The 14,351-nt window shown below is 38.8% G+C and overlaps 2 protein-coding genes and 1 non-coding gene across 3 annotated transcripts; 2 read left to right on the top strand and 1 right to left on the bottom strand.

Moving 5' to 3' along the window:
• Window positions 1-64: 64 nt before the first annotated feature.
• On the top strand, window positions 65-5,436 carry rpl24 (ribosomal protein L24). Its single transcript, XM_042494596.2, has 6 exons — window positions 65-201; window positions 328-403; window positions 1,225-1,335; window positions 3,160-3,296; window positions 4,954-5,017; window positions 5,306-5,436. The coding sequence occupies exons 1-6, from the start codon at window positions 197-199 to the stop codon at window positions 5,384-5,386; spliced, it is 474 nt and encodes a 157-aa protein (XP_042350530.1). The 5' UTR covers window positions 65-196; the 3' UTR covers window positions 5,387-5,436.
• LOC121949648 (small nucleolar RNA SNORA23) lies at window positions 2,181-2,360 on the top strand. Its single transcript, XR_006106271.2, has one exon. It is a non-coding gene; the product is annotated as a small nucleolar RNA SNORA23 (small nucleolar RNA).
• A 1,140-nt stretch (window positions 5,437-6,576) lies between the features above and the next one.
• On the bottom strand, window positions 6,577-14,105 carry mpc2b (mitochondrial pyruvate carrier 2b). The gene is made up of 5 exons (XM_042495154.2): window positions 13,722-14,105; window positions 10,777-10,817; window positions 9,511-9,595; window positions 8,894-9,005; window positions 6,577-7,697 (listed from the first exon to the last, which is right to left on the bottom strand). Exons 1-5 carry the CDS (start codon window positions 13,813-13,815, stop codon window positions 7,652-7,654), a joined length of 378 nt encoding a protein of 125 aa, XP_042351088.1. The 5' UTR covers window positions 13,816-14,105; the 3' UTR covers window positions 6,577-7,651.
• Window positions 14,106-14,351: the final 246 nt, after the last annotated feature.

The raw sequence follows: 14,351 nt of genomic DNA, 5'->3' as shown, positions 1-14,351 counted from the left end.
TACTTTAATTAAGCTATTTTTATAAAAGCAAAAATAATTTATACGGGTATTTTATGCATAAAGTATCAATAGCACGTAATCTGACTGAAAAAAATATTTATTGTTTAATAGTTTATAAATCTCGTTTTGTAGTCTCTGTATTCCGTTTCCGTATCCGTCATCTTTCTTTCCGGTTTTGTGCCCTCTCGTAGCCATCATGAAGTGAGTGTACAGAATAAAATCAAATGCCATCTTAACGCTTAAATAAACTATCTAGCGATGCTATCTAAATCAAGCGTAAATATGTGCCCTTCTCTTTCATTGATGCAATATATTTGTCGTTTTCAGGGTCGAGTTGTGCAGTTTCAGCGGGTATAAAATTTACCCCGGCCATGGCCGCCGATACGCCAGGATAGACGGAAAGGTAACGCTAACAGTTCCACCCGTCACCGGTTCACAGCTGTTTTTGTCTGAAGATAAGACGCGAAACACAATTTACTTGATGAAATATCCTGTTTATGTTATGTTATATATGTGTTAATAACAGAAACGGTCTTCAGGACGGGCCCAGCCGGCTCCGTTGAATGCTATGAAACATGCTAACGTTAGCTGCTAGCGTAAACTGACAAGATAGCGCCTAAAGTTAGCAACTAAACAAGCTAACTAAGTAACTGCTATTTTCGTTATTACACCGCTTTTAAACGACTGCTCCGGGCTGCTCTAGTGTTTATTCAGGACCATTGTAGGTCTCGGCAATGTTGACAAATATGTATATTGAGTGCTAAGGTTGATATTAAAGCTGTCAGAGGAGCAGACATGAGTCTTTGTGGTTCACTCCATTAATATGTGAAGAAAATTGCATAACTTTGTGTAATAGTCCCACGAAAAGCTATGCGATAAGTTGAATATAAGAATTGAATATTCGCCTTTCTGAGATCCTATGACTGTGCATATTGGCTCCTCATTTAAGTGTCTTAAATAAGTTTTATTTCTGTACAAGAAATGTCTATAAAAGTAGCACAATGGACCAAAAAGTTGTACATGTACACTTCTTTACTACTAACAAAATACATTTTTTAGTTATGCAATAATTACACCTGTCAGTGATGCTGAAATACAATGATAATCCATATTTGACCAAAATCACAACATACTGGACATCATAGAGAAAACTTGTGTGTGTGTATACAATGCTGAGGTATTTGTAAATTAATACCTGATGGTTTGATTCCCTGTCCTCATAAGGTGTTCCAGTTTCTGAACGCCAAGTGCGAGTCTGCCTTCCTGGCCAAGAGGAACCCCAGACAGATCAACTGGACTGTGCTGTACAGACGCAAGCACAAGAAGGGCCAGTCTGTAAGTAACAAGCTGCATGTGTATGTTTGTGTTTGTATGTATGAGATGTTGTAATGTGATTTCAAAATATACTTTATAGGATATGTGTGGTGGGGTATATTTCCCGCAGTGACATTGCTTTCTCCTTTTTTTTTTCTTCTTATTTTCTGTGCTTGGGATATTTATGAGCATGATTTTTCACAACATTCAGGTGAAGTTGGGGCTTATTTTAAAAGGTAGCAAATAGGTGTCAAATTATATCTTAAGTGAAGCCAAACGAGCATCATCCTGGGGTTTGCTTTAACTTCACAACTTACAAACAGTAATGGACAATCCTGCATATTGTACTATAATGCTTTATTAATTAACTATTTGATAAAGCAGCCAATATCTGTCATTTGTCAGTCCATCAATTATTGTTATGTGCAGATATTTGGTAGAATTATGAATTTGGAAATATGTTTTTGGTTATATTTATTACAGTTGCCATAATAGCAAAACTGTCATGATTGTGTTTAAAGGTACAGTTGCAGTGTGTAATTCTGGAAAAAGATAGTTGATAGCCTTATTCCCAGGTCATCAATACTGACTCTTTGGGTTGGTGATTCAGTCCAACTCCCAACCTCATGTTATTGGTGTTTGACAAACTTGGAATGAGACTCAACAATCAACTAACTTTCTTCAGAACTGCTTACAGAAGTTAAACCTTTTCCATTGTGTCAAAGCACTGCTAACACATGGTAATGTGGAGGGTATTGGTTTTGGCTTTACAAAATCATGTTGATGGATCTCTACCTTTACTGACTTGCTCATTCACACGTACACTCACTCACACACACACACACACACACACACGTTTGGCTGCGGGTGGACGGTGTGCACAGTGCAAGTCTGTGTTATGTGCTGTTGCCTGACTGCGTTTTGCAGGCTGGGCAGCAGTGCTCACGCCACACCTGCAGCCATAGAGTACCTGGAGATCATAGTACTGGTCTTTGACGTCTTTCTGACATCTCACCATCGGCCAGCCTCCAAACTCTCCAACATGTTACCAAAGTTCTCACCAGCGACAGAATTATGTGCAAGCTTTTTCTGTTATAGTTAGCAATAGTAAAATACCAGCATATCTGGGGTAATGCAGGGCTTACTCTGTTTTAAAATGTGAAAGTAACGGCATTTAAGAAATATATTTTTATTTTACATTTAATCTTTGAAATGATTCTAACTAGATAATGTGGACTAAGATAACTTGCTATGCAGTATTGTTGCTTGTTTAGATGGAGAGTAGTTATAATGTACCATAAGATCTGTGAATATTCGGTACCAGCTTAGTGGTTAATGAAAGTGACAGTGAAGGTCAATATTTAATGTTGCTTTCAGTGAGCACTTTTAAGACACTCCTCAACATTTTGCTCTTGAGAAATATTGATCAGGTTGCGCTCATTTATAGGTGAATTAACAATTGAAAGTTGTGTTGAAAAAACTTTAGTTGCCTTGTGGATTCCTGCAAAAATGTAGCGAAAAACAAAGTTTCACAAATGTTGTAAAATTTGCTGTGTGTGAAGTGTTTTTCAAAGTTTCATCCAGAAAATTTTGTGGTTCAGTTGAACATCCAAGTCTGTTCTTGTTTCATCTATTAGGTAACACATGTAGTGTTTTTAATGTAATTAAAAACCAAAATGAGCACAGTGTAAGCTACTGATCTGTGATATACTGTTAATCTGTCTGTGTCGTTCAGTGGACAGATTTAGGGATGCGTTGGACATGTTGCTGATGTGAGTCTGTAGATCATACTGTGAATATTGGGCTGCAAATAACCAAAGGTCTGTCCGTCATGTGTTCTTACAGGAAGAGGTGGCAAAGAAGCGTACCCGCCGCGCAGTGAAATTCCAGAGGGCCATCACTGGGGCCTCCCTGGCTGAGATCATGGCCAAGAGGAACCAGAAGCCCGAGGTCCGCAAGGCCCAGAGGGAGCAGGCCATCAGGTGAGGACACAAACCGTACTTATATGCAGTGATTTCTGGAACTTAATGCCTCAGCACTAGCAATAGCCGGAGGCAGATGTTTTGGGGTTGTACGTCCATCTGTATCTACGTCCATCCCATTTTCAGGGATGCAGTATCTCAAGAACGCTTCGAAAGAATTTCTTGAAATTTGGCACAAACATACACTTGGACTCACAAATGAACTTATTAGATTCAGCTGGTCAAAGGTCAAGGACACTATGATCTCGCATCCGTCTCATTCTTGAGACAACATTTTTAAATTTGTTACATATGTCCCATTTTAAGCCTCCTGCAGACAGATTTTTTTAATCTTGTTAGTTTAGTTTAAGCTACCTCTGCGACATGGAGCTTAATAAACTTGGGTGCGATGTCATGTTTGATGCATGCAGACTGTGCGATGACATCACCTGCTGTATTGCAGGCTCTGACCGATGTCAATTGACATTAATATGCAACAACAAAATGTCGGCGTGCGTCATCCATCTATGTCGCTGCAGTGGAAAGAGAAAAATATAACCAAATAAATCGAGCCCCCGCTATAATGGCATTTATGTTTGAAGAGGAGGAGGAGTGTGGATGCGGTCTTGGCCCGTAAAAAGAGGCCAACTTGGCATGCCAATTTTGCAACGAGAGCTCGAAGTAAGTATTAGCATTTATTAACATTTAGCATTCGCTCGCAGAGTCACGCTAATGAGGTCGATATTTCATGCGTCGTTTCTATTGGTTGGTCAGTAGACGTAGGTCCAGGGTTAGAAATAAGCACTAGCCACCAGCCAAATGCTGGTAAAATATGCAAGTGGCAGCTAGATAAGTGTATTAATGTATCGGTCGGGGGGAGATATGTGTGTGAAGCATCTATGTTTTCACAGACATGGATATTAACTTTACCTGCTACTTGACTGGTGCACAGAGGTGTTAAACTGTGAAGCAGTAATTTTGTTTTTTTTGGGTGCTATTAAGTAAAACTAAATAAATCAAGTTAAGTTAGGTTAAGTTAGGTTAATTATACAGGTGGTATGGGCAGGTGATATAGGTCATTGGTTGAACAGGAAGTGATGGGAGGTTGTGGGAACACACAACTCTTACCATAATCGCATTAAACAAGCTGGATTTATTTTCATTTTTACGTCATCTTCACGGCAAATAATTTAAGTTTTATTATTTTTCAATAAATGGGAACGTCCTGCAGAGAGCAATTATTATATTTGTTTTATTGGATACGTGTCAAGACCTTTCCACAACCATGCAAGTGACTGAAAGTTTGGTTCATTAGTTTGATGAAATAGATTTTTTTTGTCTCAAAAGGGTTAAAATGGCCTCTTTTCTTTTCCTTTTTATCTCTTTAAATATCTGAAGGTGTATTAAGCCAGTGTATCCAAATAAATGATCAGGACTACTTTATGGCTCAAATTAATATTTATAAAGGTTTTGCATTAATGTGGTGGTACTTTGATTTGAAAGGAAATTCACCTTTTCTATTAGCTGAAGACTCGTTACGGCATGGTTCTAGTTTCTCAGTTTACTCCTTCACCCCAGATGTGTTTTTGGATAATAGCACAAAGGTTACTGAGGATTTTTATCCCTGTTGTCCTCTCCTACTTGTTTAATTTGGCTGAATTTCTCCTTTTGCTCTCAGAGCTGCCAAGGAGGCCAAGAAGGCGAAGCAGGCAGCCAAGAAGCCCGCTGCTCCAAGTGCAAAGGTAAAATCTGTCGTCACAGTGATAACTTTTAAAGTCATTTTCCTTCACAAATATTAAACCAGAGATATTACATTGTATACATGCTATGAATAGTATAGTTAGGAGTATTTTTTTGCCCTTTGCAAACTTTTCTTTTACCATTATTATAAAAGACTAAACGGCACACTGTTGAGGAGCTTGGCTCTCAGCTGCTCCTCAGTATCCACTGGATGACTCAGAAACCTGTCAGTTTTATTTTATGCAGTATGGTGATATGTAACTTTACTTCATGTGTCTCTCCTTCTGTAGACGTCCGCCAAGACAGCACAGAAACCCAAGATCGCTAAGCCCATGAAGGTCAGCGCTCCCCGCGTCGGTGGAAAACGCTAAACCTGACTCTGTTTGTGGTTGTTAATAAAAAAAAATTTGATTAACCATCATATGTGTGTTGTGTGATTTGATAACGTGACCGTGTTGGCGTAAGATCTTATTGAAAGCTATTTCACTAAATTTAACTGTCGACCAGCAGCTTTGGAGTTACATTGTACTTCAGGTAATATCGTTTCACATTGTCTTCAGTGGAAAAAGGATGTCCTCCCAAAGAGGTCACCATGGCAACACCAAACTTTAATCTGAGCCTTTAACTTTGGTCTATTTGACCTGTCTGTGCTGTATCAGTGGACTGAGCATAATCAGACTTTTATTTTAAAAGTGTGAGATTTGTAAATGCATAAACACGTTAATGGCAGAAAAGTATTTCAAGATAAAAAAACAAACTTTCATATTTCTCAACAACAGTTTATCAGTAAATTGTTTGATTTATGTGGACTGAAGCAGAAAAAAGTTGTCTTTCAATTAATTAAAGATATTGATAGGCTATATCACTGTGTAGTATGAACTGAATTATTTAGTGAAAAATAATTCCATCTTTGTGGTTTGACTAACCGCCATTTCATCCAAGTCAAGTGACTTGACAACAGTAAAAAAATATGATACAATCTAATATATATATATATATATATATAGTAAGTTCAAGCTTCAAATCATTGATGCCACTGCAGAGCGGTGGTTTTTAGCCGTGCAGATAACAGATCTTCATGCATTTGTAGTCTGCAAAACTCGGGTGTGAAGAGATTTAACTGTGATACTGGCCTCAAATGTAGCTGATGACATCTCTGTATTTCCAGCTCTTAGAGCAAAACAATTTCCAGCTACTGAGGATTTGATGCATACAGAGTTGTCTAATTCACATTTACAAATCTGATTCTGTGCACATTTACAGATTCCTGTACTCATTCACAAATCTCAGTGTGCATTTAGAGACTTACTCATTTGCAAATGTGATAACACACATGGATTAAAGTAGCTGGCAGTTAAGTTTATGCATGTTGATTCAAGGGGTGTTGCAGTGATTCAGTGTCACAATCTGACAACATTTATGGACTTGAGAGAGACATTTAAAAATGGATGCACCTGAGGTCAAGATAACCTCATAATCTGGGTTAAATTCCAAAAAAAAGCCGGATCCTGCAACTCCTTTATTGCAATATGATTCTCTTTAAATCAGAGATGTCCGTACATTATATAAGCTGTAGGTGTTTTATTACAGGTCTTATTAGCATTACAGAGCCACAGAGCCATCGTGATCAACCAACAAAGTGCCATTTGTTCAAACAGTCAGCAGTTCAAGAGATATTTAAAAGTGGAGACACCAATTATTGCTAAAATATACAGGGAATCATAATGTGTAACTACAGTGGAAACGTGTCAGAGAGAATAGTATTCTTACACAGCAAAATATACAAAACACCATTCTGGGAAAAAAGAGGCATTGACTGCATTATTGTTGATAATACAGAGCCGTCAGTTTGCCAGTCGACTCTGCAACAATCAATAAAAAGCTGCACAGGTTAAATATGTGGCATTGGTGTAAGTATTCCTGATAAAGAATTAGAAAATAACAGGATCTTTCTATACAGTTTCACTACAAGAGACATTTTATCACGTGATTAATGAACTATGATTTGCTTTTAAACAGATTAAAGCCATTAAAATGGAAGGAATCATTACATGGTAATCAATAATGATTTAATAATCACTGAGGTACAGATGTCGAAACTGTAACCTAATTATAAATAAGTAAATGAAAAGATAAATGATGAAATCCCTCTTAATTTGAAAAACATCCCTTTGAACCATGTTCAACACAGATCCAAGAGTTACATTATTTTTGGGGAAATTAATGCATGAGGTACTGATTGCGACACCTGAATGATGCTGATGGAAAAACGCAAAAACTTCCCGACTAGTGCACGAGCGATAAAGCATGAACTTAAATTAAAGAATGTACAATCATACATGTTGAACAATTAATACTTGTGCGTTTATGACCACAATTCTTGAGGGTGTGTTGACTACAGTTTAAAAAACCTTCTTTTTTGTTATTTTTTTTTACCCCCTGAGGAAATTTGGGACTCAAGGAAAGATTTCCCACAGGGACGACAGGCTTAATGTGGTAGAGTAATGGTTATGGCATGGGTGTCACGGAGACAACGTGGGATGCTGAGATGATGTGAAGGGGGCAGGTTTGTGCCCGCTGTGAAGTCTCCCTTTCTGTCCACTGGAGGAAGTGGAGCGTTGGCAACAGAAGAGCACTCAGGACTCAGGCTCGGCCTCTTTAGCCTTCAGAGTCTGGTTGTACCTACAAGAGACGATAAAATGAAAAAAAATAAGATTAAAATCTGATCAAAATATATTTCATTTGCTGTCTGTCTGCTTGCGTCGCTCTCTGGACATTGTTCTTTTATATGATGTGTCGCCTGTTAAAGTCCCCGGACAAATGGAGAACGGTTTATTGTTGCAATGTACGTCACTCTGTAAGTGAGCTCAGGGTTATTTCCTCAGCTGTAGCTGACAGCTACAAAGTTCTGGTTTTGATCAGGAATAATAGGATTGAGTATCTGCCGATACAGAGTCCTGATCCGATACTTGTATTTACCTGGACAATACAAGTGCACTGTTCACACTTCAAGTACTTTCAAGTAATTGAAATAAATACTGTGACAGTTTAATAGCTCTGCGATGCAGTACAGGAATATATAGAATAGATAAATAAATAGGGGGACTGTAACAGTACATATTGTACTTGAACTGCCAATAATGATGATGATGATGATGATGGGGTGACAGTAATAGTACATATTGTATAGTAGTATTGATGATGACGATGTTGGTGTGAGAGTGACAGTAATAGTACATATTGTATAGTAGTATTGATGATAATGACAATGCTGATGTGAGTGACAGTAATAGTACATATTGTATAGTAGTATTGATGATAATGACAATGCTGATGTGAGTGACAGTAACAGTACATACTGTACTGTAGTATTGATGATGACGATGTTGATGTGAGAGTGACAGTAATAGTACATATTGTATAGTAGTACTGATGATGATGACGATGCTGGTGTGTGAGTGACAGTAACAGTACATACTGTACTGTAGTATTGATGACACACACACACACACACACACACACACACGGTGGTTCAGTTGTCACCTGATGTTTCTCTGACAATCTCACACTCAATAGTCTTCGTAATTCTGTGAGTTTTACTCTTGATGGCAAAATGTTCAAGTCATTTCTCTGACGTTCAGTTAATTGTTGACAAAGCACACATGAAAACTACTGTATGTTATACATTTACTGCGACGCACTTAAACATTAACTTGTCACCAGGACTTCTATGTGTGAAGAACAAACACACTACTGCTGCTACTGTGCACTAATCTTGCATCACTTATCATTACTGATCATTAAACCAGTAAACCTGTAATAAAGTCATGCAGCTGCTGTTTGGTCAGTGATGTTGTAAATTAACCAAAAATACAAACCTCCAGATCCTGTAGAGCTGGGTGCCTCCTGCACAGCCGAGGAAGAAGTTGACGCAGAACAGGTTCCAGTTCTTCGGGATGATGACCAGCGAGTACCTGGACCAGATGAGGCCTGGTGAAAGAAGGAGGTCAGCGGTAAGAGTGAAGGTTATGCACACTAATGACGAACTAGCTGTTAATCACAAGAACAGAGTCTATGTTTTGGCAAAACAGTGATAGATAAGATTTGTTTGAAGAAACATGTTGCAAAAGCAGACGCATCAGACGACCTTTGGCACGGATTGGTCAAATTCTCTCCGAACACTGAACTGATAATTTTGAAATGTACATCAAGAATTCAAAGCGGAGATAAAAACATAATTCATGGCCACACATTTTGACAACGTTAGACCAAGATGTCTGAAGTGTAGATCATTTTTCATCTTGTAATGCAAAAAAGTAGAGAAACGTAATATTTTTTACACATTAATTTACATTTTTACGTCAAAGACAGATTTTTTTCTCTGGTACCAGTTCTATTTAGTTATATTTTCCTTATCATACTATCTATTTTCAAATCAAATTGCAAACTAAGACACTGTGCCATCAGAGTCCACATTAAATCTGTTAAATCTTACCTGTGGCTGTCAGCACTGCAGACTGGGAGGTACTGAGTTTTTCTGCTGGTCGAGTCATATCAGCAAAACCAGCTGCAACCAGACCCTGTACAGACGAAAAAACAGTAAAACTACTGTATTTACTGTACGTTGACAGATTATTTTAAACTGTTAAAACAGACAAAACCTTTAAATGAAAATAAGTCATTAGCTTATATTCCCAGGAAGTATAAAACACAGAACCTGCGTCCCTTATAAATGAAGAAATCCCACTAAATTGTGACGTAAATTATTTTATTCTTTGATGCTGGGTTGACAGTGAATGTTATTGTTGGGCTCTGCAGTCATGTGGAAGAGGCCCTGTGACACTATCAAGTCCAAAATACCCAGGAATTTATCCCTAACAGCTAAATTTAGAGCGCAGTTTTTTTACTAAATGTTTTCTTTAGTAAGTCTATTGAAGCGCTTACTTTGACACAAATAGTACAATGTTGTGTTACATCAGATTCATTGCTATTCATCCACCGCATCATTAGTTAGACACTCTTTCTGATGACAAAATGTGCTTAAAGAGGCTCTATGCGAAATTAAGCACGTATGAGTTGACTGCACACAGAGCCGGCGGCTAGAAGCTAACAGTGCTAACTCCTTAAACAATGCTTGACAGCAGCAGCAGTGCTGACCGAGCTAATGATGTTAACCATGGGAGTACCGGATAGTAGGTATAGTTGCAGCTGGAGCAGCTACAAGCCGTCCCGATATCAGCGATAAGCCCCTTATGAGCACAGTGCAAAGCGGCGGCGATGACCTAGCCAGTGCGATACACACATGCACAAACATGCACGCGTGGCCGGACCAGCTTACCACAACAACAAACAGAGAAGCTCGGATACCAACACACACAGAGGCGGCGTGACTTTACTGTCTGCTCAGGACGCCGTTACTCCACTATATCTTTACATAGCAAACAGTGGTTTGCTGTTTAATAACGCTGTGAATGTTTAAATACAGAAAAAAACACAGAGTTCAGAAAAAAATTAAAGGAAAAATAACTTAAAATAGATTTCATAGGGTCAGCAATTGTTCCCATCCACGGCTTTTTGCTTGTGAATTACTGGACAGTTTAACATCTTCAGCTCCTTAAAAGTATTCAAATAACACAACGTGGTTCACGGATTGCACTTGAGCGATTTGTGACAAGGGGGGGTTTCACCAAAAAGACCGTAAACCACTGGTTTAAGGTGCACTTGCACAAATTAAATGGGGAAACTGTGGAAATGCACTTACCCATTTAAACATCGGGGCCCAGAAGAAAACGGTTTTTGGACCTGAAACAAAAACAACAAAACAGAAACATGAAATCTGGCAGTTCTGCTCGAACACTGAATGTTACATTGACTGTAATTTCACCGTTTTCTCTCTGAGGTTTCTAATCTGCCCGTTGGTGTTTTCTAATGCGTGTAAATAAGAAACCCGTTTCCATATCATCCAGACAGAGTATGTGTGTAACAGATACCTGGACGCCTCAGTGTGTGCAAACACAGCAGAAGCAGACTCGAAATATCAGCTCCGTGCCATTTGTTTCCCAACAAGAGGAAGAAAAACGTAAGGAAACATTATCTACTGTCCTCAGTTAAGAATATTTTTTCAATATTGGTGCTAATGTTTGCAAAAATCACATGTAAAATCTTTAAACGGGTGAGATCAAACAGTCTTCTATTCGTTTAGCTAGTTTTTTAGTCACTCAGGAAGTCATTACGAGCTTTTTTTTAGTTTTTGACATTTAATAAACAAAACCATCAATTAAGAAAATAACTGAAACAGAATAAATATTTATGAAATAACCGACAGTTGCAGCCCTGCACAAATTAATAAATTACCAAATGGCAATTGTGTCTGTAAGGCTTGGCTCAATTTTTATTGAGACTTGAATTGTTTTATATTGTTAATGGCGATATCTTTGAACTGTCCTTACACCCCAAACTTAACACCACAATGAACTTAATCCCTTATTGGCATTAAAACAAAATGCTGCAAAGAAATAACACAAAACATCATAGATTTTACTGCAGCATACCACTGAGCATCACTCATGAAAATATGAAATGTTGTCACATTAAAGATGCGTTATAGCAGTTATATTACATAATATGACTTGATTTCATGGGTTTTCTTCCTTTGGTGAGTTAATCTTCCCACCAGGACTTTCTAATTGTTGACAAGATTAGACTTTAAACCAGACAGTCAATCCTGAGTGTGTAACAGACACTCGGAGCTCAGAGCATCCCAGCCGCTGTGAGAAGACTCGTAAACTGAATTAGTGATGGCACAAGAAAGGAAAAATGCACAAGACCATAAAAGGCTGCTGGGTCTGGAGTTAAACCTCCCTCACATTCCTGCTCCCTGCTGCGGGTTAACCAAAAAAATAGGGCAAACGATCGCCGAGGGAGGTGGCTTTAGTCTCCACCCCCTTCATACCTGGTCAGAAAGTTGTCCTTGACAATCAGAGCTCCAGCGCAGTACAGACAAAACATACTGTCCCCAGTGACGCCAGTGACTCCTTAATCTCAGTACCCTCTAGTTAAGATCAGCGTCAAAGAGATCTGAATGTGTGTGAGAGTTGCACTAACAGAACAGGAGAAACCGTGTTAGTTTATTAGGTCCTCCTGTCTGAAACAATGCAGTCTGATGTAAAAAGCGTTACCTTCATGAAGGTTTGAATGTTCACTTTATGTTCAGGCTGTTTTAGAGAGACCTGTCATTGCGTTGCATTGTACTGGGAGGCGTTTCCACTATAATTAGTTTGCCCTCATTTATACAAAGTGGGCTGACAAAATATACCTCCATGAAGGTAGATTTACTCGAAAGGCTGTTGCACGATACTGCAGTAGTGAACCTGTTCGTCCAGTGTAGAAGTTACTTCAGTGTTTGTTGCATCACAAGATTTAGAAAAATTAAGAATATTATAAATCATGATTATAGCTGAATGGTCCAGGATTTAGAGGGACATATTGGCAGAAATTAAATATATATATAGCGCACTGGACGTCTTGATCTTAGTCGCCAGAAAACTGGTGAGCACACATTAAGAAAAGGTAAGTTAAGATGAGCAGTTTATTGTCATGTGCAAAGTAAAACACAATTCAATTCTCACTTTGCTTCTCCACTTTACACAACACAAAAGGATTAGCATGTGTTGAACAAGCTGTCAGAGAAACCTTGATTTTATCACGAAACTACTTTATTCAGTGTTTTTACTGGTTTTAGTCACTGGGTCAGTCTGTTTTTGTGAGGAAGAGACCTCGGCAGATAATTCAGCTCACATTAAATCCTCCTTAATGCTAAAGAAATTCTAGACAGGAGAAGTTTCAGCGGGTTGCAATCTGCAATCCTCATCACTAGATGCCACTCAGTCCCCCTAAATCTTACACACTCGACCTTTATGCTTATAAATCATAACTAGAGCTTAAGCAATAAGTCGATTATAACGGAAAATTACTGATCAGCAATTTTATTGGTCTTTTAATCTAGCAAGAATGTCAAAATATTGGCTTCTTTTCAGCTTCTCAAATGGCACAATGTGCCGTTTTCCTCTGTGTTATGTTCATTTTTAAGACGTCACAGTTGGTTTTGGTACCGAGGATCATTTTTTCCCAGCATCTCTTTTTTTACTAAACAATTATGCAAAAACTAATAAGCATAAAACCAGATTTTAATGTTAGTGATCATTTTCATAATGCGTCAACACTCACACACAAAACATACTTCCTCTGTCCAAAAGTCAGTCTTTTTTCTGTGTTGCCATACATTATTTGCACAAGTTGATAAGGTGACAATAGCATCACAATCACTAATTTAGTTGTGTTTTTTTTTTTTTTTTTTTTTATGGCATTACCTTTGACCTCCTCTAAAACCATAATAAACTTCATGGCTTTTTAGGAGCCACAAACTTTGCCTCTAATAAACTCTTCTGCACAGACTGAGCTGCTTAGCTGGAGTTATCCCCTCAGATTAGGGTCTCCCAGAGCAACACTGACAGACACATGAAAACAATGACCATCGCACAGCTCAGACATCAGGAACAGACAGGTGCTGCTGTGTGATCCTCTCTGTGCCGGTGCGTTAACATCTCCACCAGCACACAGCTGGAAACAGCCCGCATCAGACAGCCAACACACCACAAACACACCCAGCCTGCTGATCCAGGAGCCGGGTGATTATCTCTGCATTACCTGCCGGGTGGTTGTAAAAAGGTCTCAGTTTGGAGGGCAGTATGAGCTCGATCTTGTCCAAAAGCCTGTGATAGGAGGCTCTGAGCGCAGCCATGACTGTAGATGTGTAGATGTGCTGGAAACAGACGCTGAGCGGAACTTGAAGCTAACTCGCTAAGCGGTTAGCGAAGTAAAAACCTTTCAGAAAAGCTACGGATGTCTGTAAAAAAACAGCTCGCTTTCTTCTATTTACTCGATCTTGTCAGTAAAATTAATTACAGGCAGATTAAGCGATAAGAGGTGATGCTGTTGTCCTACTGTCGACCTTCCTCTGTCTCCACTGTGACCATGTTAGCTCCGTTAGCTTCTGTAGCTTCTGTCTGACCGACACCAGCGCGACGAGGTGACTTTCTGTACGATGCAACCTACCGCGTGAGGGGCGGGGTTAGACATTCCTGTATCCCCATTGGTCCGCCTGGACACAGCCCTAATATGATTGGTTTATAAAGGATTGTTACTTTTCTTAGCCCGGCGTATCCCGATTGAGCGGAGACAATTTATCTTTTTAAAACAAATTTTCTTGGGATTAAAAATTAATCCGAATTTAAGTGTGTTTTTTCAATACTAACGTTTCCTGTTAATCCTTAAAAA

The sequence above is a fragment of the Plectropomus leopardus genome, chromosome 10 (genome assembly GCF_026936395.1).
Source record: "Plectropomus leopardus strain MGB_pleo_1.0 chromosome 10, ASM2693639v1, whole genome shotgun sequence".
NCBI lineage: Eukaryota > Metazoa > Chordata > Actinopteri > Perciformes > Serranidae > Plectropomus > Plectropomus leopardus.
Note: the sequence above shows the minus strand (reverse complement) of the source record. Positions and strands in the feature narration are given on the sequence as shown.

Coding starts and splice junctions, on each gene's coding strand:
- rpl24 (XM_042494596.2), top strand. Junction 404..1,224: donor ACGCCAGGATAGACGGAAAG/GTAACGCTAACA, acceptor TGTCCTCATAAG/GTGTTCCAGTTTCTGAACGC. Junction 5,018..5,305: donor CCGCTGCTCCAAGTGCAAAG/GTAAAATCTGTC, acceptor CTCCTTCTGTAG/ACGTCCGCCAAGACAGCACA.
- mpc2b (XM_042495154.2), bottom strand. CDS start 13,815: ATGGCTGCGCTCAGAGCCTCCTATCACAGGCTTTTGGACAAGATCGAG. Junction 9,596..10,776: donor GGGCCCCGATGTTTAAATGG/GTAAGTGCATTT, acceptor TCGTCTGTACAG/GGTCTGGTTGCAGCTGGTTT. Junction 7,698..8,893: donor CAGCTCTACAGGATCTGGAG/GTTTGTATTTTT, acceptor CGTCTCTTGTAG/GTACAACCAGACTCTGAAGG.